The following is a 27,940-nucleotide window of genomic DNA, read 5'->3' on the forward strand; positions in this document are numbered from 1 at the left end:
ACTGGACCAGCCATATAAATATTGTGGCTATAAAAGCAGGTCAGAGATTTGGAATTCTGAGGAGAGTAACTCACCTCCTGACTCCCCAAAGCCTGTCCACCATCTACAAGGCAGAACTTAGGAGTGTGGTGAAATATTCTCCACTTATCTGGATGAGTGCAGCCTCAACAACACTCAAGAGGCTCAGTACCATCCAGGACAATGCAGCTCATTTGATTGGGACCCTGCCCACCACAATAAACATTTACTCCTTCCACCACCAACACATAATGGTAGCAGTGTGTACCTTCTACAAGATGCACTGCAGCAACTCACCAAGGCTCTACAGCAGCACTTTCCAAACCCGTGACCTCTATCACCTCAAAGAACAAGGGCAGCACATGCATGAAGACACCACAACATACAAACTCCCTCTCCCCCTCTTCCCCACCCCCAGGTCTCCCACACCATCCTAACTTGGAACTTTATTGTCATTCCTTCACTGTCGCTGGGTTAAAATCCTGGCACTCCCTTTCGAACAGCTGTTCCCAAAGCACTGGACTGCAGCAGATAGAGAAGGCAGCATAACATCACCTCTCCATGACAATAAATGCTGGCCTGCTGGCCTAACCAGTGATGCCCACACATGTATGAATGTAGAAAGAAAATCCCCATTGCTACTCAACACCACCTCAGAGACCATCTTCAGTCCATGGCCTCACTTTCACCAGTTACTTGGGAATGGCAGCTTGGATGCCCCCATGGACGCATTCCCCCCATCCCCTCAAGATCTGCCCCACTGACCCCTGCACTTCCCCTGCAATTGCCTCAGTTCCTCCACCTACAAGATTCTGTGAGCTCTGCTCATGCTATGGCCACTGTGTGCTAATGCATGTGTTCCTCCACTCTGTGTATCACTTGTGCAGTGTCAAGAATTGCTCCTCTTTTCCTGAATGGCTGCCTGCTGAGCAACAGCCTTGGATATGTTACTGAAACCAGTACCTTTGTGAATCACCTGGAAAATCTCATACAGCCCTGCAATGAGCTCTCAAGCAGCTTAGTAACAGCGTCAATTGATGCCCCACTACTTTTGGGTGTGTTGCCGCAACCCCAATAAGATGACTCCAGCAAAATTGCTGTGAGGCAGGGCCACACTGGGAAACTGGCATACTGCTCAGCAATGCGAATATGCTGGAACTCCCACCTCCACAGCTATTACCATAGCTGCTGACTATTTCCAGCATTTTCTGTTTCTATTCCGGATGATCAGCATCTACAGTATTTTGCTTTCTATTACTTTGCGATAGGTTCGCTGTGCTCTGGCAAGGCAGCCCAAAAAGCTACGATTGTGTTGGTCTTGGAGAATCCATCTTTTAACGTGGACAAATAAAATGTAATGAGGCTTGAGAAAGAAAATGAACAGTTGAAATATAAACTAAATGGTTCTGGGCTACAGAAGTATCTAAGGCTATAGGTGGATAACTCCGTGAAATCAATGGCGCTGTGTGAGATAGCAGCAACAAAAGTTAAATGGATCTTGGGATGAGTAGCCAAAGGGGGAAATGGCACAAATTCCAAGAGGTGATAACTGGTTTATACAGGTGTACCAGTATCCTAGTGCAAAAGAACTATGGTTTTAGGAGCTTGATTGTTCCTAAAAGCTCCATTCTTGTGATGCACGTTCGTTGTAGGTTCTCTTGCAACATATAGCAGATGTGTTCAATTGCAAGCTTGCTGATGCAAAGCTGGTGGAGGCATTGCCAGTCATTTCCAGGGAGGAATGCCAGGGCCTATATCTATAGTTGGTGATATAATGGTAAGTATAGTTCACATGTCCACATGTGATCTTCCTGGCATGCCTTTTTTAATTTTCAACCTCCTCAACTATTGAATACCAGGTCAATCAAGTTAATCAAAAATGGAATTGCCAACAATCATGTGAATGTAGAGGTTATCGCTTGATACATTGTTGTTCCCTGAGCTGGGGTGAACACTTTAATTCAAGGAATGCCTTCTCCAATCCTCTCTCTTTAGGAATCTTTTTGCTGTGATAAAAGCAGGAAACTATAGGCCAGTTAGCCTATCATCTGTCATTTGGAAATAATTGAATCCATTATTAAAGCAGTTGTTGCAGGATACTTAGAAAATCACAATGTGTTTTATGAAAGCAAAATAGTGTTCAACTAATCGATTCGAGTTTTTTTATGAAGTAACATTCAAGGTGGATAAAGGGGAACTGGTAGATGTGGTGTACTTTGATTTCCAAAAGGCATTTGCTAATGTACCACATTAGAGGTCATTACACAGAATAAGAGCACATGGTGTAGGGGGCAACATATTAGCATGGAAAAAGTATTGTCTAGTTAACAGGAAGCAGAGAGCTTGGCACTACCATAGGGATCAGTGCTGGGTCTTCAACTTTATGCAATCTATATCAATGACTTGGATGTAGGGACTGAAGGTATGATAGCTAAATTTGTCAATGACGTGAAGATAGATAGGAAAGTAGTTGTCAAGAGGTAGTAGAGAGTCTGCAAAAGGATATAAACAGGTTAAATGAATGAGCAAACATTTGGCAGATCGAGTATAATGTGGATAAATATGAACTTCTTCACTTTGGGCAGAAGAATAGAAAGCAATATACTATTTAAATGGAGAAAGATTGCAGAACACAGTGCTACAGAAGGATCTGGGCATCTTGGTACATGAATCAGATAAAGTTAGCATGCAGGTACAGCAAGTGATTAGGAAAGTATATGGAATGTTGGCATTTCATGCAAGAAAATTGGAATATAAATGTAGGGAAGTTTTACTGCGGTTGTATTGGGCCTTGGTGAGACCACATTTCGAGTACTGAGTAGAATTTTAGTCTCCTTATTTGAAAATTAGATTTAATAGCTTTATTCCTGGGATGGAGGGCTTATCCTATGATCAAAGGTTGAAAAGGTTGGCCCTAAATCCTTTGGAGTTTAGAAAGATGGGAAGTGATCTTTTTGAAACATGTAAGATACAGCATGGATACACAAAGGATGTTTCCTCTTGTAGGTTAGACTAAAATATGGGTGGCAGGTGGCACAGTGGTTAGCACTGCTGCCTCACAGCATCAGGGACTTGGGTTCGATTCCCGGCTTGGGTCACTGTCTGTGTGGAGACTGCATGTTCTCCCCATGTCTGCGTGGGTTTCCTCCAGGTGCTCCAATTTCCTCCCACAGTCCGAAAGATGTGCTGGTTGGGTGCAATGGCCATGTTAAACTCTCCTTCAGTGTACCTGATTAGGCGCCGGAGTGTGGCCACGAGGGGATTTTCACAGTAACTTCATTGCACTGTTAATGTAAGCCTACTTATGACATTAATAAATAAACTTTAAAAATAGATGACATCGTTTAAGAATAAGACATCTCCCCTTTAAGACAGAGATGGTGGGAATTTCTTTCTCTCAGAGGTCATTGGTTTGTGAAATTCTCTTCCCCAGAAAGTAGTGAAGGATGGATCTTTAAATTTATTCAAAGCAGGGTTAGGTTTTTGATAGATAAAAGAGTCAAGGCTTATGGGACACAGACAAGAAAGTGGAGCTGAGACAACAACCAGAGCAGCCATGATCAAATTGAAATGTGGATTAGGAGTAGAGAGCCAAATGGTCTACTCCTGCTCCTCAGTCTGATGTCCCTATGTAACTCTTCTAAATGCTTCATTTACACCAGGCTGTCCACTGATTCTAAAGGGTTTCACATTAAAAAAAAGGCAAAAGATAAAAATCCATCGCGACAAAGCTTATGATAAATAATCCAATGTTAAAAACCTCTTCCTCTTTAAAAGCTTCTTTGCACTGGGATATTTCTTTTCAAATTGTTTGATGTGGGTGAGCTGAGAATACCACGATTCCATTATGAAGGGCAAGAAATCTTGCAAACCTAAAAATGATTGGAACGTGTTAATTTTCATGCTCAGTGTGAATGTATTGGGGAGTCAATGAAATTAGGACTTTCCATTTTCTGGCCCTTGGTTGACCAAATCATAATGATTCTGTCTACCAACAAGAACCTTCAATATGCAGGAGGAAGAAATCAAATAAGTAAAAAACTGCATCATAGGTAACTAGCAATTTGTTTCATAAACAGGACTGGGAAGAAAAGAGGAACATTTAAAATCAAACCCAAACTGTGAACAACTAAAAGCTAGTAACTGAACAACATTGTCTCCCCCTTTCTTATAGAAATTTCAGTTTTCTATGGCTGCTATTACCAGGATTTGCAAAACCAATCAGTTACAATAGCAGCACCAGGAGGGCAAAATGTTTTGTACAAGCAGAGCCTGAACAAAATGATCATTTGTCCAACGGGTCTTTGCTTGCAGTAATTGCTATTGCTTTCAACATATGACTTCTAACTAAATGGTATAATGATGTATTTTTTAAAAAGTAAAGAAAATGGGAGAAATAAAAGATAGAATTAGCAAGTATTTGAAATGTAATTCGATTTAAAGGCCTCAGCATGCAACAATCCTTTGACAGGTTTGAAATGTTCCTAAGGGAGGAATAACCTGGAGAATTTAGGGAAATATTGCTTAGTTACATTTATCTACTTTAGCAACTTGGCATTTCCCTAATTCCTTTTTGGATATTAGGCAGAAATAGTTTTTTTTCCTGAAACTAGCCTTTTTTTTGCCTCCTTAGAATTCTTTAAGCAGCTGCAGCAGGAGAGGGTAAGCAATTTAGTTTTGTTGCCTAGTGGATAGTGAGTGCATTGGTGAACTTTTCTTGCTCATCTATTCATGAGTTCACGCTCTTTAAACTGCTGAAAAATAAATGGAAATGGACAATTCCCTGTGCATCAAATTTTATTTAAACTCATGAATTCCCTACAGTATAAGTAACTCAAGCATTGAAAATACGAAGGGCAGGAATCAACTGCACATTGCCATTTAGACAGATGGAAGGACAAAATGCATGAACTTGTGAATACATTTTATCTAAATCTGCCTAGTTCTTTTTTTTGTGTAATGAAACTTTTTTGTGTAAAGTGTATATTCTCATTGTTACTAGTAAGCATTTTTATACATTGTTCAAACGAACTTAATAGTTTTTAATATTTGATATTATTAAGGACAGACAGTGCGGGCAGGATTTTCGCCCCAATGTAGTAATGCGAACAGAGGAAGATCGGTACATAATTTTCCATTGCCAGCCAGTGTGTTGGTTTGTTGGCACCATACTGTCCAATTTTCTGGAGGCCAGGTTGGGGACACAATGGTTGTGTGCCCACAAATGACAGGTAGCTTGTTAAGATAATTAAAAGATCAATTAACGCCAATGATCAGAAGCCAATTGGAATTTTCCAATTGATCTATGGACCCCATGGTGTCAGGAGAACAGTACCTTTCTGGTGCTGACCTCCCAGCAGCAAGCCAGGGGGCCAGCGCTCCAGCCTCACACTGAGCCCCCAACCCCCTGCCGCTACCTGACTACTGCTGTGGCCACAAACCACCCTTCGGAGGGATTTTCTGGAAGCTGTCGATATGTTTTATTTTGAGTTTTCAGAAGTGCTGAGGAGCCACCTCTGGTGTGGGGTTGGGACCTGCAATTGATCCAGACCCAAAATATAAAATCCTGCCCAATGTGTGAAATTTATTTAAATGAAGTGCTGTTTATGAACAAGTATTCATTTTTCTTCTTCCTGACAGACGTTTGGAAGAAAAAGGTTCGGATGGCCTATTCATGACTATCCCTAATGTGTTGACATGCATGTTAAAACTTTCCTTATTTTGCTGTGGTGAGGGAGGTACCATTCTTGGTGTCTGAGTTGCTGAGACCTCGCCTGATGGTAACAGTGAAGCTATAAAATATTTTGATGAAAGCTGCAGATTAAAGGTTGGAACAATGAAGCAAAGTCAATACTCTCCACTAAAATTCGCCTCTTCTTCATTCACCACCCTGCCCCCTTCCTGACCTCATTACATTCACTAACTCCCTCCTAAATGTGTATTTATTAAGTGTCTGCTTCATGTGATTTGCGGGACACAGCGTCCAGTGTCGCTTACAATGGTTCCGCAGCATTCCCTTGGACTTTGGACTTTGCTGTAAACTGAAATGTGGCACAGGATGGACACATTGTAATGTATATTGTTACAACTGCAGTATTTGCTCAGTTTTGCATTGGGCAGCACACACACTGTTTTAGAGTGGGGCACAAACACTGCCTTTAATGTGCATAAAGTGAAAATTATTGCTAAACTGAAGAGATATGAATATGATTACATAAAACATGATTGTTCACTATACATGCATAAGCATTCACCAGGCCCCATCTAGTCATCCAGCCTATAACCATAAGAGGCTCCTCACAGCAGTTGAGACATCTTATTTATTACATGCCAATGTAAACCATGACAAGCACTCTGCAACAGAAAATAATGTGTGACGTTGTTTCAAAATTGAAGACAGAGAGGCAAAGGTTAAATATTATGTTCACATTGGCAAGTATAAAACAATGAAATGTAAAATAGCTTAACTGAAGATGGAAATGCAAGAATTTAAAAAAAAAGAAAACTCCAGTTATGATAAAAGGTGTCAGCATCAGTAGTATATTGTATTAGTCTTGGTGTCACTAAGTACGCTACATTATCTGCTCAACAGGGGATCGCCTCTCCCAATCTGTGTAGGCTGCCTCCCATTTTTTTTTCATTTGTTCATGGGATGTGGGTGTCGCTGGCAAGCTCAGCAGTTGTTGCCCATCCCTGTTTGCACTTGAATTGAGTGACTTGGTAGGCAGAGGGCAGTTAAGAATCAACCACATTGCAGTGGCTTTGTAGACCAGACCAGGTAAGGATGGCAGATTTCCTTCCCTTAAGGACATTAGTGAACTACATGGGTTTTTACAACAATCGACAATAGTTTCATGGTCATCATTAGACTTTTAATTCCAGATTTTGATTGAATTCAAATTTCAACATCTGTTGTGGTGGGATTCAAACCCAGGTCCGCACAGCATTACCCTGGGTCTCTGAATTACTAGCCCAGTTATAATACCACTACACCTCTGCCTCTATGTTATTACTATTATACTATTAAGAATAATCTGAAAGGCATCACCAGTAAGCAGGACTCTGTAGTCCTCTCTTCTTCCATAATATTGCATACTTCACAGCCAGATTCATGTACTGAACATTATTATTGCTTAAATGAACATTATTGCTTAAATGCTAATTAAGGCGGTTAAATGGTGATTCGTCGCTCTTAGAAAGTGGTGTATTGCGTCCTTAGGATCTCTCAAAACACAACTAATGAATTACTTTTGAAGGGTAGTCACAGGACAGAAACATTTTGCCAACAGCAAAGTCCCACAAAATGCAAATCAAATGAGTGACCAGTTAATCTGTTGTTTTTGGTAGAGCTGATGGAGAGCGGAATATTGTTCCTGGCATTTTTAGAACTTCTGACACTTCTTTGAATAATATCATGCATTTTTCATATCCATTGGAACCACTGGAGCAGACTTTGATTTCACATTTCATGGCACTTTCAACAGTAATGACTCCCTGAGTGCTAAACTGAAATGTCAGCTTAGATAATGTGCTTAAATACTGGAGGCTTGAAATAACAACCTTCTTCTCAGTCTTCTACCAACTAAGCCAAACTGACGCATTGGCCAGGAATTTATGGCCCCTTTGTGAATGTCCTTCAAGGGGATCATAAAATTGTGTGGGGTGGCATTCGTCCAGCACATTCAAGTCAGGTCCAGGTTTAATGACAAGAAAAGTATGAACAGTGCACAGTTTTAGGAAAACAGCAATTGAGCGCTAGTTAAGGTAATTCATGTTGTAATTGAGTGGTGTTTTACAGGTCCATTCAAATTTTACAGCAAGTGCCTGAGAGCTTCAGTGTGTCAGAGCCCCAGCAGATATCAGGGTGCAGCTCAGGTCATTGCTCCATTAAGCGGCCATAGGGTGAGGCTGGGGCAGTGCAGCCATAAGACCATAAGACATAGGAGCAGAATTAGGCCACTCGGCCATCAAGTCTGCTCTACCATTCAATCATGGCTGATATTTTTCTCATCCCATAGCAATAGCTATAACAATTTGATTGAGGGGGGAGTGACATCTGGTTGCTGAAAATTGGCTGCATTGGGAGAGCTCTGAGAGTGCTTTCGGCTTGGGTATTTACAAGAAGCATCTGGTAAAGCAGCTCTTCAGATCAGCAGGGCCCACCTGCCAGGGGAAATGTCTGCTCAGGAGGTGAGTCCTCCAGCAAAGAGGAGTAGCTAAGATGGAGGGTGATGCAGGCACAGGGATCCAAACAGCAGCAATCTCCTGCACCTGTAAAGACAGGTAGGGAATCATCAGACAGGACTCCAAGCAGGCACCAGTATGAGACAGGGGAGACAGAAAAAGGATGAGCTATCTCCAGATGTCAGGGTGACACTGTACCTCACCCGAGAGGCTGCCGATCTTTGTGCCATGATAATGGACAAGTTGAGCCACATTGGCATTGCTGGTTACCCATTGTCAGTGCCGTCACCGTGGTCTCTATTTTCTATGTATCAGGTTCATTCCTGGAGCCCACTAGAGATGTCAGTGGCACATCATTTCATCCAAGTGATATCCAATAGCCTCTTCATGGGGCCAGCCAATATATCCATTATTGCATTGATCACACAGTCACTCTGAGAGAGCTAAAAGATTCAGGGCCATCACTGGATTCCCGCAGGAGCAAGGTGTAATAGATGGCATGCACATGGCAAGCATGGCTCCCATAGGCCAGCCAGCAGCCTTCATTAAAAGGAAGGGATTCCATTCCCTCAACATGCAAATGGTCTGCGATCAGCACCAATGGACCCTGGAGTTGTGTGCATAGTTCCATGGAAGCAGCCACCTAAATAGGCTCTCCCAGGGGCCCTAGCCTCCCCCTGCGCATTTTCAAGATGAAATTCTTAGCAATAAAGGCTAACCACTAAACAGATGGTTACTGAATCCGGTGGCAAACCCTAGCAAGGAAGCAAAGGAGAAATGCAATAGTAATCACATGGCAACCTGAGCCCCATTGAGCAAACCATAGGTCTCCTGAAGATGAGGTGAAGGAGTCTGGATCATTCCAATGAGGCACTTCAATAAGCCCCAGAGAGAGTCCACCAGGTTTTTGTCTGCTGTGCTTTGCACATCTTGGTGCTGTAGAAAGAGATAACGTTGGCCAATGAGGATTTAGTAGAGTCATCCTTAGCCCACTGGTCTGGACCCCTTCCTTATCATAGTGGACCCTCATCTCCTGAAAACACACAAGGACGTTTCCTGACCCCTAAAGGAACTGTGATGCGACATTCATCTTAGTGGAGCACTCGCTATTCTGACTTGGAAATATGTGGCTGTTCTTTCACTGTCAAAATGCAGTAACTCCCTCCCTAACAACACTGTGAATACGCCTACATCATATGGACTGCAGCAGTTCAAAAGGCAGCTCACCAACACCTCCTCAAGGGCAACTAAGAATGGACAGTAAATGCTGACATTGCCAGCGACATCCATGTTCCATGAACAAATAAAACAAAAGCTTAGAAGGTTGTTGACCCATTTGCAGCATTGCAGCCAGGTTCTCTGGTTAACCATTCGGTTGCTGACCACACCACAACCTCCAACCAGGCTTGCTTGGTTAGGTGGGGAGGTCTACTTCTGACTCTGGTGAAGTGAACCTCCTGCCTTGCTGGAATAGCCTGGAGGAAAACATGCAGGGAGTCAATACTGAACCATGAGATGACTCAAGATCTTCCTTTCTACTTGCTAGCAAGTGTCTCTCCCTGCTGGCTTTAGCAATGGCTGCATCACTGACCTCTTGTCCTTCTCCCACTAGCATGGCTGCACTACTGAGTGGAGATCTTATAGGAATGACTGAAGCAGGTCAGGAGGGGATGGCTGAAGCAGGTCTTGAAGGTAGTTTCTGCAGTACTTATTTCCGGTCCACCTTCCCCTCCTCATCAATTCATGCCAAGGTCCAGGCCATCAGTTGTAATTCATCCTAGCTCTAAGAATCAATTGTGAGTAAACCTTTGTGTCCCTATGCGTGTTTATAATGAAAAAAAAGTATATCTTATTTAACAATATTCTAGGAACAAAAGACACCAATGTACTTTCAATCAAGCTCTGCCAAAAATATCAATATATTTTGCAATTGAGCCATTTTCATTTTTATGCAGATTGAGACGCCATCCTAAAGTGGGGTTTAAAAACTAAAAGGAATTGAAAATACATGTACTTCCCACTGCCTCCTAGGATAATTGGCTGTTGATGGGCAAAAGCAGCAAAACTGGAAGAATGCAATTTGTAAATGCTATTCTCATTGACAATGGCAAGATTCAGAGATACGGTTTAATATAAAGGAGCAGTATGAGTGTGTTTGGCTCAAGGAAGTCAGGTCCCAAAGCCTTTGCTTGCTGTGTCTCTGCATGCTAAATGCCAATATGACATGCTCAGTGACTCTGCTGTTGTATGAATACTAACAAGTTCCTTATCACTGAAAGGTAGGATGGTACCTCATATTGATGTACTTTTGCTTGCGTATTGTCCAGAAATATCTGTAAAGATGTTGGTCATCTTTACCATTTGATTTCAGCTTTCAAATTTAGTTAACATCTCTTTCATGTTGAGCAAGGATTTCTTTTATGCAGTTGCATGATTTCTCATTCGATGTTCATGTCTTACTTCAAAATACATAGAAGATTGGATTTTTCTCGAATGAGAATTTCTTCTTATTTTCAAAGCGATTTTTGAAAATTCCAGTAAACACATGATGTACCTATTTGAATATAATAAGCCACGTACATTAGTCCTACAGCTGAGTTCTTTGCTTTAACTATTTTATGCTGAATTAAAAGCTAATTAGACATGTTTCTTGCTCTGATGAAGAGTCTGTGGACTCGAAACATTGGCTGGAATTTTCCTGTCCCGCCGCCACAGGAATTGTATTGGATGGGGGGGGGGGGGGGGGGGAATGCAGGGGGTGGGGGTGCGAACAGACCATTCAAACATTCAAAGGTCCATTGACCTCGGGCAGGATTTTCTGGTCTTTGGGCGAGTGCAGCCAGATAATTCCGCCCATTAACTCTGTTTCTCTCCTGATAGATGCTGGCAGACCTGCTGAGATTTTCCAGCATCCTCTGTTCTTCTTTCACATTCCAACATCCGCAGTACTTTGCTTATTTTAAACAAGTTTCTTGTTCCACTGGATGTATGAACACATTGCAGTTCCTAAAATGGTGAGCTGTATGACTGTTCATGTACCAAGTGCCCCCTCTTCTGGTAAAAATATTTCTCAATGTAGCATTTTCTTTCCACAGAACAGAGTCACGTCATATTCAATTATTCACACCAGAAAAAAAGTTAAATTTAACTAGAGTTAAGTATAATATTCCCATCGATTAATGCAGAAAGAATCAGGACATGGAGAAAAATTTCTATACAATAGACAATATCGGACACAAATTGGCTTCCTTAGAGTAATGTGTATGGTAGTCAAGTCAAATCATTCATTAAACTTAACAGCGAAGCATCATCTGTATTTTCTTAATTTGTTACTAATATAGTTTTTGTCCCTATTTCAAATTGTGATAATATATTTTCCTTCCCGGTGCTGTTATCAAACCTCAATCGGAATGCACCAGGATGTAGAACATAGAACATTACAGCGCAGAACAGGCCCTTCGGCCCACGATGTTGCACCGACCAGTTAAAAAAAAAACTGTGACCCTCCAACCTAAACCAATTTCTTTTCGTCCATGAACCTATCTACGGATCTCTTAAACGCCCCCAAACTAGGCGCATTTACTACTGATGCTGGCAGGGCATTCCAATCCCTCACCACCCTCTGGGTAAAGAACCTACCCCTGACATCGGTTCTATAACTACCCCCCCTCAATTTAAAGCCATGCCCCCTCGTGCTGGATTTCTCCATCAGAGGAAAAAGGCTATCACTATCCACCCTATCTAAACCTCTAATCATCTTGTATGTTTCAATAAGATCCCCTCTTAGCCGCCGCCTTTCCAGCGAAAACAATCCCAAATCCCTCAGCCTCTCCTCATAGGATCTCCCCTCCATACCAGGCAACATCCTGGTAAACCTCCTCTGCACCCTCTCCAAAGCCTCCACATCCTTCCTGTAATGTGGGGACCAGAACTGCACACAGTACTCCAAGTGCGGCCGCACCAGAGTTGTGTACAGTTGCAACATAACGCTACGACTCCTAAATTCAATCCCCCTACCAATAAACGCCAAGACACCATATGCCTTCTTAACAACCTTATCTACTTGATTCCCAACTTTCAGGGATCTATGCACACATACACCTAGATCCCTCTGCTCCTCCACACTATTCAAAGTCCTCCCGTTAGCCCTATACTCAACACATCTGTTATTCCTACCAAAGTGAATTACCTCACACTTCTCCGCATTAAACTCCATCCGCCACCTCTCGGCCCAACTTTGCAACCTGTCTAAGTCTTCCTGCAAACTACGACACCCTTCCTCACTGTCTACCACACCACCGACTTTGGTGTCATCAGCAAATTTGCTAATCCACCCAACTATACCCTCATCCAGATCATTAATAAATATTACAAACAGCAGTGGCCCCAAAACAGATCCCTGAGGTACACCACTTGTAACCGCACTCCATGATGAATATTTACTATCAACCACCACCCTCTGTTTCCTATCCGCTAGCCAATTCCTGATCCAATTTCCTAGATCACCCCCAATCCCATACATCTGCATTTTCTGCAGAAGCCTACCATGGTGAACCTTATCAAACGCCTTACTAAAATCCATATATACCACGTCCACTGCCTTGCCCCCATCCACCTCCTTGGTCACTTTCTCAAAAAACTCAATAAGGTTAGTAAGGCACGACCTACCTGCCACAAAACCATGCTGACTATCACCTATCAATTCATTACTCTCCAAATAACTATAAATCCTATCCCTTATAATTTTTTCCAACATCTTGCCGACAACAGAAGTGAGACTCACCGGTCTATAATTCCCGGGGAAGTCTCTGTTCCCCTTCTTAAACAATGGGACAACATTCGCTAACCTCCAATCTTCTGGTACTATACCAGAGGCCAACGACGACCTGAAGATCAGAGCCAGAGGCTCTGCAATCACTTCTCTTGCCTCCCAGAGAATCCTTGGATAAATCCCATCCGGACCAGGGGATTTATCTATTTTCAGACCCTCCAGAATATCCTGCACATCCTCCTTATCAACTGTAATACTGTCTATTCTACTCCCTTGCAACCCAGTGTCCTCCTCAGCTATATTCATGTCCCCTTGCGTGAACACCGAAGAGAAATATTGGTTCAATGCTTCACCAATCTCCTCCGGTTCCACACATAACTTCCCTCTGCCATCTATAACTGGCCCTAAACTTGCCCTAACCAACCTTCTGTTCTTGACATACCTATAGAACGCCTTAGGATTCTCTTTAACCCTATCCGCCAAAGTCTTCTCATGTCCCCTTTTAGCCCTTCTAAGCTCGCTCTTCAACTCCCTCTTAGCCAATCTAAAGCTTTCTAGTGCACTACCCGAGTGCTCACGTCTCATCCGAACATAAGCCTCCTTTTTCTTTTTAACCAACAAAGAAACTTTTTTGGTGCACCACGGTTCCCTAGCCCTACCAATTCCTCCTTGCCTGACAGGGACATACCTATCACAGACTCGCAGTAGCTGCTCCTTGAAAAAACTCCACATGTCGGACGTTCCCAGTCCCTGTAATCTCCTAGTCCAACCTATGTTTCCTAATTCTCTCCTAATAGCCTCATAATTACCCTTCCCCCAGCTAAAACCACTGGCCCGAGGTTCATGCCTATCCCTTTCCATCACTAAGGTGAACGTAACCGAATTGTGGTCACTATCACCAAAATGCACACCAACTTCCAAGTCTAGCACCTGGTCTGGCTCATTTCCCAGCACCAGATCCAATATAGCCTCACCTCTAGTTGGTGTTCTTCTATTCCCCACAAGTGATGAACAAAAACAGCTAATAATATTTTGTATAATGTTTAACAGTAGAGCTAAATTACATACAAAGAAAACTTTGAATGATCTAAAGCTTTATGGTGATGGGTTAGCATCATGACTGGCTAAAAGCAAAATACTGCAGATGCTGGAATCTGAAACAAAAGCAGAAAATGCTGGAAAATCTCAACAGGTCTGACAGCATCTGCAGAGAGAGACGAGTACCAATGTTTCGAGTCTGGATGACCCTTCATCAGAGCCAAGAGCAAAGGGAATCAGAAAAGATTCAGAATAATCAGAAAAGTGTGGGGGGTGGTGTAATTGGACAAAGGGAATGTAAATGAGGCTGAGAGAGGTGCTAAAAGTGTCCATTAAGTGATCACTATGTGTAAATGGCAGAACAGAAGTACAGATGGTTAAGGAGGTTGCCCTGAGGGGAGGAGGACTGGGGCAAGAAGGAGAGCGGGAATGGAGAAGTGGAAAAATGGGAGGGAAAAATGGATGAATGAGATGAAAAGAAGAAACAGAATGGAATAAAATGAATGGAAATGGGGGGGAAGGTGGAGGAGAGAGTTCATGCTCTGAAGTTGTTGAACTCAATGTTGAGTCTGGAAGGCTGTAAAGTGGCCAAGGAGCTGTTCCTCCAGTTTGCGTTGGGGTTCGCTAGAACATTGTAAAAGGCCAAGAACAGACATGTGGATAGAAGAGTAGGGTGGTGTGTTGAAGTAGCAAGCGACAGGAAGATCTGGGTTGTTTGCAGATGGACCGAAGCCGGTCTCCCCTGAAGTCTGAAGTCCCGAATTCCCCCACCCCCCCATACCACTGTCTCCATTATGACTGCCTTTTTAAAAATTCTACTATACTTCTCACTTGCTGACAGGGATTCTGTACCAACAATTTGTTTTTCTTAAGATTATTTGCTAAATCAAGAAATAATTTGAACTTTAAAATAATGCATCAGACTTATTAAGCCTCTGTGGCCAAAGAGAGACACATCTTCCTCTCCCAACTCCTTCCGCCTGTCAATCTGACAAATTTCCACTCCTTACAAAAACAATTTCTGGCTAGTACAGATCATGGAGCTAAATATCCCTCTCTAAGAATAGATACACTACAATAGAGATTTCTGAGGCCATTTTCCTTACTGTTTGGCAATTCCAATCAGCTTTGCCCAAATGAAATGATTTGGAAATCAAATGACATGTTGGCCTTTATGGCAAGGGAATTGGAATATAGGAATAATGAATTTCTGCTATAATTGAACAGGGCTTTGCTGGAATAGTGGAACACAGTGCACAGTTTTGTTCTCCTTATCCAAGAAAGGATTGATTATACTTCCTTTGAAGGCAGTGCAGCGAAGGTTCACCAGATTGATCGCTGGGATGAGAGAATTGCCTTATGATGAAAGTTTGAGTATTTTAGACCCATACATGCTGGAGTTCTGAAGAATGAGAAGTGATCTTCTAGAAATCTATGCGCTCCTGAGAGGGTTTTGAAAGCATAGACACTGATGGTTGTTTCCCCTGGCTGGAGAACTGAGGGTTTGATTGTTTAAGTTTGGAGATAAGGAGAAATGTATTCACTCAGAGGGTTGTGTTTCTTTGAAATTCTCTACAGGGAGCTGTGGATGTTCCATCATTGATTTTATTCCAGGCAGAGATCAATAGATTATTGGACACCAAGTAAAACAAGTGAAATCGGAATCAGATGGGAAAGTTAAATTTGGTCAAAGATGAACCATGATCTTATTGAATGGTAGGGCTCAGCAGCCCATATCATCTATGCCGTGGGGGCGGGGGTGGAAAATCCTGCCCATTGGATTGCTAATGTCCATAAAATTAATTTATTACTTATAACAGCTCCGGTCTTGTGGCACATTGTGAAGCATCTGTACCTCTGAATCAGAAATGTCCCACCCCAAGACTTAATGGTCAAGGAGTGTGTGTTCATAATATGGCCAACAGGTTGAGTGGTCAACCTGCAAAATCCTTTCAACATGCCAATGGTAGGTGGTAAGAATGGGAGAGACTCGTGGTCAGCCATGCTTGGTGTGGACTGGCGCCCCTCAAGCAATAAGCCTCTGAGGACAGGCTAGTGGCCTGTTACTAAACTCTGGCTTATTGAAATATATATTGTGATCTCTTTAGGGCCAATTTTAAAACTCACTCCACCTCTTGTGTCTGAAAAGAAAATGAGCCTGCATTATCAAATGTTTAGCACTCACTTTATTCACTCTGTAGCTTTTGTCAGGCGAACCAATGGACGTGATTTATTTAGATTTCCAGAAAGTCTTTGACAAGGTGCCACATTGGAGACTTTTAAACAAGTTAAGTGCCCATTGTGTTAAGGGTAAGATCCTGGCATGGATAGAGGATTGGCTGACTGGCAGAAGGCAGAGTGGGGATAAAGGGGTCTTTTTCAGGATGGCAGCTGGTGACTAGTAGTGTGCCTCAGGGGTTGGTGCTGGGACCACAACTTTTCACAATATACATGAACGATTTGGAGGAAGGAACTGAAGACACTGTTGCTAGGTTTGCAGACGATACAAAGATATGTATAGGGACAGGTAGCATTGAGGAAGCAGGGGGGCTGCAGAAGGACTTGGACAGGTTAGGAGAGTGGGCAAAGAAGTGGCAGATGGAATGCAATCTGGAAAAGTGTGAGGTGATGCACTTTGGAAGGAGGAATGGAGGCATAGCCTATTTTCTAAATGGGAAAATGCTTAGGAAATCAGAAACACAAAGGGACTTGGGAGTCATTGTTCAAGATTCTCTTAAGGTTAATGTGCAGGTTCAGTCGGCAGTTAGGAAGGCAAATGCAATGTTAGCATTCATGTTGAGAGGGCTAGAATACAAGAGCAGGAATGTACTTCTGAGGCTGTATAAGGCTCTGGTCAGACCCCATTTGGAGTATTGTGAGCAGTTTTGGGCCCCATATCTAAGGAAGGATGTGTTGGTCTTGGAAAGGGTCCAGAGGAGGTTCACAAGAATGATCCCTGGAATGAAGAGCTTGTCGTATGAGGAATGGTTGAAGACTCTGGGCCTGTATTCGTTGGAGTTTAGAAGGATGCGAGGGGATCTTATTGAAACTTACAGGATATTGCGAGGCCTGGATAGAGTGGACGTGGAGAGGATGCTTCCACTAGTAGGAAAAACTAGAACCAGAGAGCATAACATCAGGCTAAAGGGACGATCCTTTAAAACAGAGATGAGGAGAAATTTCTTCAGCCAGTGAGTGGTGAATCTGTGGAACCCTTTGCCGCAGAAGGCTGTGGCGGTAAGGTCATTGAGTTCTTTAAGACAGAGATAGATAGATTCTTGATTAATAAGGGGATCAGGGGTTATGGGGAAAAGGCAGGAGAATGGGGATGAGAAAAATATCAGCCATGATCAAATGGCAGAGCGGACTCGATGGGCCGAGTGGCCTAATTCTGCTCCTGTGTCTTTTATGGTCTTATGGTCAGGTATGTTTCAGCAAGAGCAACTCCCTTGCCCCAACAGGTAATTCAGACCGTGACTCATTTTTAACCCTGAGACATGTGGTACCTGCCACATCCAGAAAGGAGAAGACCAGATTTTAAATATACATATATATAAAGTTAGCAGGGAGGACCACAGCACTCCTTCCAGCCCCACCAGGAGTTCTTGTGTTTTCCCTTCCCCAGATTCCAATGATCACCTTAGTCCCCACCTCCTTTATGTTGTTTAGGAACATTTCCTTTGATCTCCAGCAGTGATCTCCTTCCACATTCACCCACTCTGCCATTACTAATCATTAATGCTGGGTTCGATGGGAGTTGGGCCTAAGTTATTTAAATGAGTCTCAGTAATTAAAATGGCCAGGCTTCACACCACAAGCCAGACCCTCAAACACTCCTTGCCCCAGTTAACCTGACCTCATGTCTATGCCAGGAGCAAGAACAATACTACTCCTCAGACCATGGTTCAGGTTAGAAACCATTGGACAAACTTCCTGAGCCCTAAAGAGGCTACTGAGCAATATTCAGTTCATATACACAGTAGGTTTTGGAATTAAACTTTTCCTCCATTAAATCTCAAGCCTCAGGTGACTCTTGATACTTTTAGAGTTAATGCAGTCACTTTTTACCATGGAGTCCTCCAGCTAGTCTTGTATCTCTTCAGGCTTCAGACAGACTTTTGAGTTGAGTTTTGCAGTGCAATATAAACCCGCAATTGGAAACTACTAGTTACCAAATTGATCTTTTGCTACACCGTAGCTATGACTATAACACTACATTCTCCACTCTCTCCTTTCCTTCTCTGTGTACAGTATGCTTTGTCTGTACGCAAGAAACAATACTTTTCATTATATACCAGTGGTTAGCAGTACTGTCTTACAGCGCCAAGGACCTGGGTTCAATTCCAGCCTCCACACTGTCTGTGTGGAGTTTGCACGTTCTCCTCATGCCTGCGTGGGTTTCCTCCGGGTGCTCATGTTTCCTCCCACAGACCAAAGATGGGCGGGTTAGTTTGATTGGCCATGGTAAATTGCCCCATAGTGTGAGGGGGAATAGCAGGTTAAATACGTGGGATTAAGGGGATAGGGCCTGGGTGAGATTGTGGTCGGTGCAGACTTGATTATCCAAATGGCCTCCTTCTGCACTGTAGGGATTCTATGATTCTATGTGACAATAATAAATCAAATCAAATCAAATCAAGCTGTCCATTAAAGCTGTCCAAATCATGGCCTTTTACTCTCAGAGCCAATTGCCAGCTTCACCTCAGGCATTGCTGTCAATAAAACCAGTTACTTTAACAAGGTCAGCTGGATAGCAATCACATGGAATTTTAAAATTGAATGGTGTAACAAATTTCCAAGAAATCTAGTGATCTGCTTCTAACCACTATGATCAACCCATCAGCGCAGGAAATTAACACCTGTCCACACAGCTACCAGAGTTACTTCTGGTCAGAATGACACTAATTGCACAACATTCAATAAATGTTACCATAATGTAACTACCCTGTGTTCCACAGGAACAAGCTACAGACACACATTAATGCCTTCAGTATACCAAAATATTTATAGGATCAAGAGAAATCAGAGTAAACTGCAGCTTCAGAAACAATTCCCATGATCCAGTAAATAATTCACCATAGGCAAGAATGAAGTGTATTTTGTTACAGCATTTTATAAATTGTTGCAAACAAGGAATTGACTTCCCATTGCTTAAGCTTTGCACTGGTTTCAATATAAAACAGCTACTGGTGCAAAAGCAAATATTAAGGATTCAAAATTGGTTCACTCATTTTGGGAATGGTGTCGTGATTCGTGATCTGCCCGCGCCCACTGCTGTGGAAGTAAACGCCCTGTAAATTCCATGATGCCCTCTCATTTTTAATGTTGGAACATGCAGCCTAGCACATTGGCTGGCTGCCAGACAACCTCCTCTCTCAGTGAGCATGGAGAACTCCAGCTCTGGCATTGCACAGGGCATTGCAAAGAATTCAGAACCCATCCTTTCTGGCTCCGTATTCTGTCCTAAACTCAGATTAAAAACTCAGCATTCATATTCATTGCACTCATATTCTGATTGATTGATTGGATATTAATAAGTCTCACATACCTTTCAAATGTTCATTTTTTAAAATTCATTCATGGGACATGAATTTATGGAGGTCACTGGCTGACCAGCATTTATTGTCCATCCCTAGGTGCGCTTGCTCAGAGGACAGTTAAGAGTCAACCACATTGCTATGGCTCTGGAGTCACATGTAGGCCAGACCAAGTGAGGATGGCAGATTTCCTTGCCTAAAAGACATTAGTGAACCGGATGGGTTTTTCCGACAATCAACAATGGTTTCATGATCATCAGTAGATTCCTAATTCCAGATTTTTTTTATTGAATTCAAATTCCACCAGCTGCCATGATGGGATTTGAACCCAGAACTCCAGAACATTAGTTGAGTTTCTGGATTAATAGTTTAGCAATAATATCACTAGGCCATTGCCTCCCCAATTCAAAGTATCTTTTAAAGATTTACAAACGGAACAGTGTCACAAACTTCCAGAAAATGTAGGCCATATACCAGACTATTTTATATGTTAAAATAGATGATGGGTGCTTAAACATGCTTCCAAGTATTTAGCCTGACATAACACTGGCATATGCCAAGAGTGCCTACCTTCATATCTTCCAGACCGAGGCCAGGATTTTCCAGCCCCTCCAGCGAAGGTGGTTCACCACTAGCTGCCAGCGGGTCATGCAGTCCCGTCGAAGTCATTGGCAATTTGCATGGCTCGTCATTTCCATCACCAGGGAACCCATGATGGGGGTCAACTTCAGTGGGGCTGGATGATCTCACTGCCGGGAAGGGCTGGAAAATCCTACCCCAAAGAATTAATTGTGTGTGCGTGTGATGCAGAAGTTTTAAACCAGAACCAATTGCAAAGTGGAGGGAGAAGCAAAGTTAGGTTTAAAATAAAGTTGAGTAAAAGTAATACTATTACCTAAATTCAAATTGTCTCTCCTTTGGATTTTCACGAAGCTTCTGCTTGATTCGCTGGAAGTGTTTTTGATACTCAGCATTCAACTGAGTACAGTCTTTAAGTTTCTTCAGCAATTCCTGCCTAAAATGAACAAGAAACAAAAAAATGGTGCTTTTTGTGTTTATAGAAATGTGTCAGTTATGATGATTAATTTGCCCCAACTAACTCACTGCAATTCATCCAATAACTAATTTATCCATGTTTTTAGTACAAACTTTAATTTGATCAGAAAACTTCCGGTTAGAATTGCAGTTCAAATATTTGAGAAATGTTTAAAAATCTGAAATATAGATTACAAATATTTAAAATGATCATTTATGATCTTTTCAATACTTGAGCGGGATTTTGCCGCCCTCTGCGCTAATCAAGCAGTGTAGCAGGGTGAGAAATATGAACAAGTCCGATTTTTCGCCTTTCCCGATATTGCCAGCTCTGTTCTGCCGACGTAATCAGCCTCGCCCCTGGGAAAGGTGTGAGGCTGACTTAAATATCAATAAGCTCATTTTAATGTTATTGGTGAATCCGGGACGTAATAGCCTTGGGGCACGCAGCTTTCCAAGCTCGCTGGGGGGAGGTCCTCACTGGCAAGGATCACAGCTGATCCTCACCAACAGGGACCAGATGTGATGGCCTTGCTGGTGGGACTGGAAGCCATTGAGTACAACTTCATGAGCTCGGTCTCTTTCTCCATATACGTACCAGAGCTGCTGACTATTTCCAGAAATTTCTGTTTTTATTTTACATAACCGGACAAATTAGTGTATGTTCACACTTCGATTGTATAGTTTGATTTCTGTCTATATTCGCATTAGATAGGCTGGGACATGGTTTCTGAGTGCAACTGACTTTTTCACTTTTCATGTTTTGAATTGTAAGAGCCAATATCAAACCGAAAATAAACAGAAATGCTTCATTCATAGTGAGAAGTCTGTGATTGTTTCCAGTGGCTTCACTAATGACTCTGAAATTCAGCACAATAAAAGCTACAAATGATACATTTCATTTACAATGCATTATTCTCACATCCAAACTCATTGTTATGCTCCCAGCTATATAAGTTGGGGAGGGCGGGCAAGGATGAAGATGTTCTTTTGGAGAGTCAGTGCAGCCTCGATGGGTCTAATGCCCTCCTTCTGCACTGTAGGGCTTCTATGGTTCTATGGTGGAGGTATTGGAGGAAACCATTTAGGTTTTGACTGATAGGGTAAAAAATACTTCATTATCATTGAACCTCTGATATCAGACCTTACAAACCTTGAAGAAGAGTCTGCAGTCAATTCAATTAGAAATTTAATGAGAGGCAGGCATAGGTTTGGATGCACATTGGAAACAAAATGAATTCCAATGTGTAAGAAATGGGGACCTTTAAAAAATGGTGTTTATTGGAAATTTTATTTTCACTATGTTAAACCTAAGACACCTAAATTACCCTCTGTTAAGTCTTTTTTTGTAATGTTTCAAATCCTGATCTTTTTATCATCAGTCTTTCTGGTCTTCCTGAGGTATGCAGTATCTGTATCTGGAAGTTTATACGGGCATTCGACCCCTCTGAACTCACCAGGAAGGTGAGTTCAGGAACTCAAAGTGGGTGCATTGAATCTGCTTCCTCAGGACACATTAGTTATTCGATAACATCTGGCAGTAAGAAACCAATTTCCGATTGGGGCATGGGGTCACAATTCCTCACTGCTCCTGAGCAAAAACAGTCAAGTTCTGGTAAAGGCCACAAGGGTGGTTGTTGTTAGAAATGAGCAATCTTGCACAGATGCATGAGTAGGTAATTTTCTGAGGTTGGGTTAAACAATGTTGCAGCAGAGCAGGAGGTTCACTTTGTATCTGATTGTGGCAGTTCTCAAAATCTCATTGCTGACATTCCAATTTGCTTAAAACAGAATTGTACAGTAAGAAACATCTGTGCTCTGCAAAGGTAAACAACATAGTTACCTGTCTTGGTCCCAGATTTTCTCAACATTCTGACAGAGGTATCTCTTACATGTGGTAATCATCTGATTGGTAACCTTGACAAAAAGAGAGGTCATATGCTCGGATGTGTTGTAATACTTTGAGATGCTGTGGATCATCCGAATGCTGTTCATCAAATTGGGAATATGTTCGACCATGGCGACCTGAAAGAATAATCAATTGTAAAGAATAATTAATATGTATATTTTTCAAATTTCACACATCATGTGTGTAAATGCAGTAAATAACATTGGTGAGTTACAAGTGCAAATAGCCACGTGAAAATATGATGTTGCGGCAATAACGGAAATATGGCTTGGAAATGATGAGGACCGGACGCTCAATACTGAAGGATGCAAAGTTTTTGGAAAAGATAGGGAAGGAAAAAAGGGAGGTGGTGGGCAGTACTGACTAGGGAAGGGACTGTCATGTTGGAAAAAATGGATGTCCTTGATGGTGCAAGGACAGAATCCATTTGATTACAATTGGGAAGAAAAAGGGATACGATTATGATAATGGGGGTATTCTATAGGTCTCCAAGTAATGAGAGAGATGCAGAGGAGATAATCTGCAGGGAAATCACAGAGATGTGTAAAAACTATAAAGTGATGATACTAAGGGACTTTAATTAACCAAATATCAATTAAAATGTCAGAATAAAGGGAAAGGAGGGAAAGGAATTTCAAAGAACAGTACAGTACAGGAACAGGTCCTTTGGCCCACAAGTCTGTGCCGACCCAGATGCCTCTCTAACCTAATATTTTCTTGCCTCTACGTGGTCCATATCCCCCTATTCCCTGCCTATTCATGTATCTATCCAGATGCCTCTTGAACGTTGTTATAGAATCCAGTTCCACCACCTCCTCCGGCAGCACATTCCAGGCATTCACCACCCTCTGTGTAAAAAACTTGCCCCTTACATCTCTTTTAAACTTTTCCCCTCTCACTCTCAACCTATGCCCCTGAGTAATTGACCCTTCGACCCTGGGAAAAAGACTCTGACTCTCCACTCTATCCAAGCCTGTCATAATCTTTTAACACTTATCAGGCCCCCCCTCATCCTCCGAAGCTCCCATGAAAACAATCCAAGTTTGTTCAACCTTACTTCATAATCCATATCCTCCAAACCAGGCAACATCCTGGTAAATCTCTTCTGCACCCTTTCCAATGCACCCTTTCCAGTAGTGTGGCGACCAGAATTGTACACAATACTCCAAATGCGGCCATGCAAAGATCCGTTGACCTCGGGTGGGATTTTTCAGTTTTGGGGTGAGAGCAGCCGGAAAGTCCCTCCCATAAAGTATGGAAGAGGGAAAGGCAGGGGGACCTCCCCCTAGCAACCACCCCGGCACTGCACTCTGGCACAGGTTGGCAGGGGCTATTGCTAGGGCAATATCTGGCCATGTCCATCTCCCGAGGTGGTGGCAATACTGACCTTTACGACTCTGGGGAGATCCCTATAACAGGTTCACGAAAATTTGGTGATGGGGAGGAAGATCTGGCAATGGGGGAGGGGGGTGTTTAATTATATTTAAACTTAGTAAAATGGATGTAATCACCTTCTTGCCCATTATGGGTGTGAACTTCATTACATCACCAGTGAGGGATGGCAAAAATCAGAAATCGCAATCTTGCTGGCAAGACCCACAATTTCCAGGTTTTCCCGGATTTTGAGTCCCTGCCGGTGATTTCACATACGGAGTGTGTTGGGGGGGGCGGCGGGGGGGGGCGGGGGGGGGGGCGGGGGGGTCAAGATTTCGCCCTATGGCTCGATGTTACACTGGAGTATAATTAAATAGAATTTTCAACTTACAGGTGTACACTTTGCAAGAGGCCCAAAGAATTTGTCCAGTGTGTACAGATACTTTACATTATCTTTAGCTTCATTGGCTGCATCTGTAATATTGCTGTCCTATGAAAAATTAAAAATTAAAAATTACTACAAGGAATTGAGGTCTATAAGCAATACATTACTGAATAACATACTAATATTTACTGTATACTGTTTCTAAAAATGTGTACAACATTTTTGCGGAAACTCAGTCTGAAAGGTGAAAAGTTACCAGTTTTCTCCAATGTTTCAATGTCCTGGATTTTGCAACTTGAAGAATGCCTACCACTCTTCTCACATGAGGGCTCTTAACCTGATCAAGGAGGCTAAAATAAGAAAAAAAATAAAGATGCTGAAAGATACAAATTCAAAAATTTGAATTCAATTGCATGAATCTTAGCAAAGTCTTAGCTTGATGGCATTGCAAAACTGTGTGGGTTGGCAAAATAGTTTGGGAAAGTGAGCCCGATTTTACCTTCGCATTGTGCCCGTTTTCGGGCATGAAAACTAGGTAAAGTCAGGCGTGAGGCGAGTAGCGCGATCCACGCCTGCTTCCACGCCGGTTCCCCCTTTACCAAGACCCGAAAATGGTTGCAATCAAGACCGCATCCGAAACAGGCGAGACGGCCATTTAAATGCATTTGCATGCATTTAAGTTGACTTAATGGGCTGCACGTCCAACTTTACCGGCACTCCCCCTTTACCACCGCATTCACCCATCCAGAGTCGGCGTGAAACAGACATGCTCCATAGAAGTCCAATTCGGGTGCTCCAGTCAGTGAGGAGGTAAGTACCTAGCATCCGACGGCTCTCTGCTTGAGATCGGTGGGGGGGCAGGGGGGAAGAGGGGTCTGCTGTCACTCTGCCTGAGATCAGTGGAGGGGAAGGGGGTTCTGCTGCCACTCTGCCTGAGATCACTGGGGGGGGGGGGGAAGGGGGCCTGCTGCCATTTTGCCTGAGATCAGTGGAGGAGAAGGGGGGTAGGAGCCCATGATCAGTCTGGGTGGTGGGGGGGTGGGGAGATAAGGGGGTCAGTAATGTTGAGAGGGTGGGGCAATGTCTGTGGGGACCAGGGGGAGGCATTATCCAGCCCGGGAGTGATGTGGCAGGGGAGCACCTTTCTATCAGCGCAGTTGGAGGTGCCAATCGGAGCTGCTCGTTAAGCTCCGCCCACAGATTTGTGCAGTGCGATTCAGAATCGCTGATATTTTTTCAGGCAGAGTGTGTATGAGGGCACCTCAGAATGGGTCTAAAAGTCGGATCTGAAACACTCCCAGTTTCAAGTCCACCCGGCACTTAGAATCAAAATGGTAAAATAGGGTCCAGAGATTCTCCATAAAGGGATTTTGTGATATTAAGACCTTGAATTTCTTATGGCTCAGCCAGCCTTCCATCTTAAAACTGGTGAAAACCACTGGTAAATGCCGGAGACTCAGTTGCATCCCAACATGTTAGCTGTTAAACTGGAATTGAAACCCATGGATTTTTGGGGTCTAAGATTTGGACAGATGATTGAATGCAGAATATAACTATAGCACATGAAGAGGGCACACCGTAGAGCAATATCTCTGCTACACTTTGTTAACACAACATTATTACCATTACAAAGTTTTTCCTTGAGGCTTTTTGATACCTGGTTGATGCTCTGTAACCAAAAAACTGAAAAAATATATCTTTTTCTTAGGAGTTTCCATCTCACTGAGGAGGCTTCAGGCCAATCCATACCCAACTACCTGTTCTAAAAACTCTGCTTTACCCTCTGTGATAAGTTCTATAACAGCAGCTGAGACAAGCTGCAAAATTCTGAAACAACCAACAACATTCTAATTAAAACAAACATAACAGCCTAAGCAAAAGTCAGTTAACTAAATCTCCCACCATGTTAGTGCATCCTTTAAAAAATTCAATGATCTGGATTTGCATCATCAAACACCAAACAGTTCGTCTTTGGGTGATAACCTATTTGTGTACAAATGTTTGTTGAAATATGCCCATAATTTTTTGAAATATATTGTTTGCAGGCAAATAGACTAACAAACAGGGGTGAAAACATTACCTCTGCCACCCTCGCCACCCACCTCAGTGGCAAAAGTAATAAAACAACTGTGTTAGTTGCACATTCAGCTAAAAGGGTATTATGTAGTAACCATTGTAGAGACCTGATTATGGTCTGAGCATGATTGGGAACTAAATATTCCACGATAGAGGATCTTTAGAAAGGACAGGAAGATTGGACAAGGAAGCTAGAGTCGCAATATAGATAAAGGACACAATTAATGCAGTAGAATAAAGAGGATTTCAGTTCGGGTGTTTGAGCAGTGGTGAAAGTACAGCAAGGGTTAAAGAGCAGCATAGATGCTGATGATCAATCTCATCGTAATATTGGAGGAGGTGTATACAGATGGAGATCAGGGAAACAATAAAGTGGTTAATAATGGGATATTTTAATTTTCACACAAGACTGGGTGAAGCAAAATAGCTCAAGTAATAAAGGCAATGAATTTCTAGAATGTATTCAGGACAGCTTTCTCGAATAATATGCTTTAAAACCAACAAGGGATCAGGCCATACTAGATTTTGTAATGCATAACAAACCAGAATCAAATGGCAAGGCAGCCAGTCTTTCAAATAGTGACCATAATATGATTGAATTGGATATTAGCTTTGAATCACAAACAAAGATTTTAAATTTGATTAAGGCAAACTTCAAAGGATTGAGGAAGAAATTATCACAGTAAATTGGGCTTAACTGATAATAGGGGAAACCTACAGACAAACAGTGAGAAGCATTCAAAGAAATATTTAGCATGATATAAAACCAGCACTTACACATAAAAGGTAAAGGATCCATTTGTGGAGTTAAGAAACCCAGGTCAGCAAATATTAAGCGAAAAGAAATGGCTTACACAAATACACAAAAACTGGAAATCCAACAGACTGTGAGAGTCATAAAAAAACAACAGTTTACAAAGGAAGTAATGAATGTAAAATGGGAATACATAAAATTAACTTGAAAGGGATGTCAAAGATAACAGCAAATCTTTTTATGTAAACATTTAGAGATAGAGTAAGGTAAAGGGGAAGGTGGGTACATTAAAAACTGATGCAGACAAGCCAATAATGGATGATAAAAAAATTTGCTTCTGTTTTCATAGTGGAGGAAAAGGAAAAAAATGCCAGTGCAACAAATAGTTGGGCCTCATCTTTACACCATATCTTAATGAACTACATGAAGAATTAGAGAGCTGTACATTCATGTTTACTAATGATATTGAGTTAGGAAGCACAGTAGTAGTATGGATTGGAGAAGGTGATTACAAGGGGATATAGAATAAGTGAGTGGGGTGAACCACAGCAGGTGGAGTTCATTCAGGGAAGCATGAGGTCAGCCGTATAAGAGTGAAATTAGGAAGCACTAAGTAGAAATCTGGAACTCCCATTAGCTAAAAAACTATGGTAATATATCAATTAAAATAAACAAAATGGTGATCAATAGATTTTTGTTAGGTAAAGATGTTGAGCGATATGGAACAAAGTTGGGTGCAAAGGGTGGAGGTACTGGTCCGTTGTGTACTAGCTGAATGGTGGAACAGACTTGAGGGGGCTGAATGGCCTACTGCTGACCCTATATAAGTATTGCTTATTGGTTCCAAAATATTGGTTCC

General features: G+C 42.3%; 1 protein-coding gene across 1 annotated transcript in view; it reads right to left on the reverse strand.

Moving 5' to 3' along the window:
- Positions 1-27,940, reverse strand: part of dnah5l (dynein, axonemal, heavy chain 5 like) — a 327,807-nt gene that overhangs the window by 278,361 nt on the left and 21,506 nt on the right. The window contains exons 9-12 of the mRNA XM_078200347.1: positions 24,508-24,601; positions 24,258-24,356; positions 22,427-22,608; positions 20,444-20,563 (exon numbers count right to left, since the gene is read on the reverse strand). Of these exons, the coding sequence (XP_078056473.1) occupies positions 20,444-20,563; positions 22,427-22,608; positions 24,258-24,356; positions 24,508-24,601 (495 nt within the window). The remainder of the gene's footprint in view (positions 1-20,443; positions 20,564-22,426; positions 22,609-24,257; positions 24,357-24,507; positions 24,602-27,940) is intronic.

Source organism: Mustelus asterias, chromosome 2 (genome assembly GCF_964213995.1).
Source record: "Mustelus asterias chromosome 2, sMusAst1.hap1.1, whole genome shotgun sequence".
In the NCBI taxonomy this organism is placed as follows: Eukaryota; Metazoa; Chordata; class Chondrichthyes; order Carcharhiniformes; family Triakidae; genus Mustelus; species Mustelus asterias.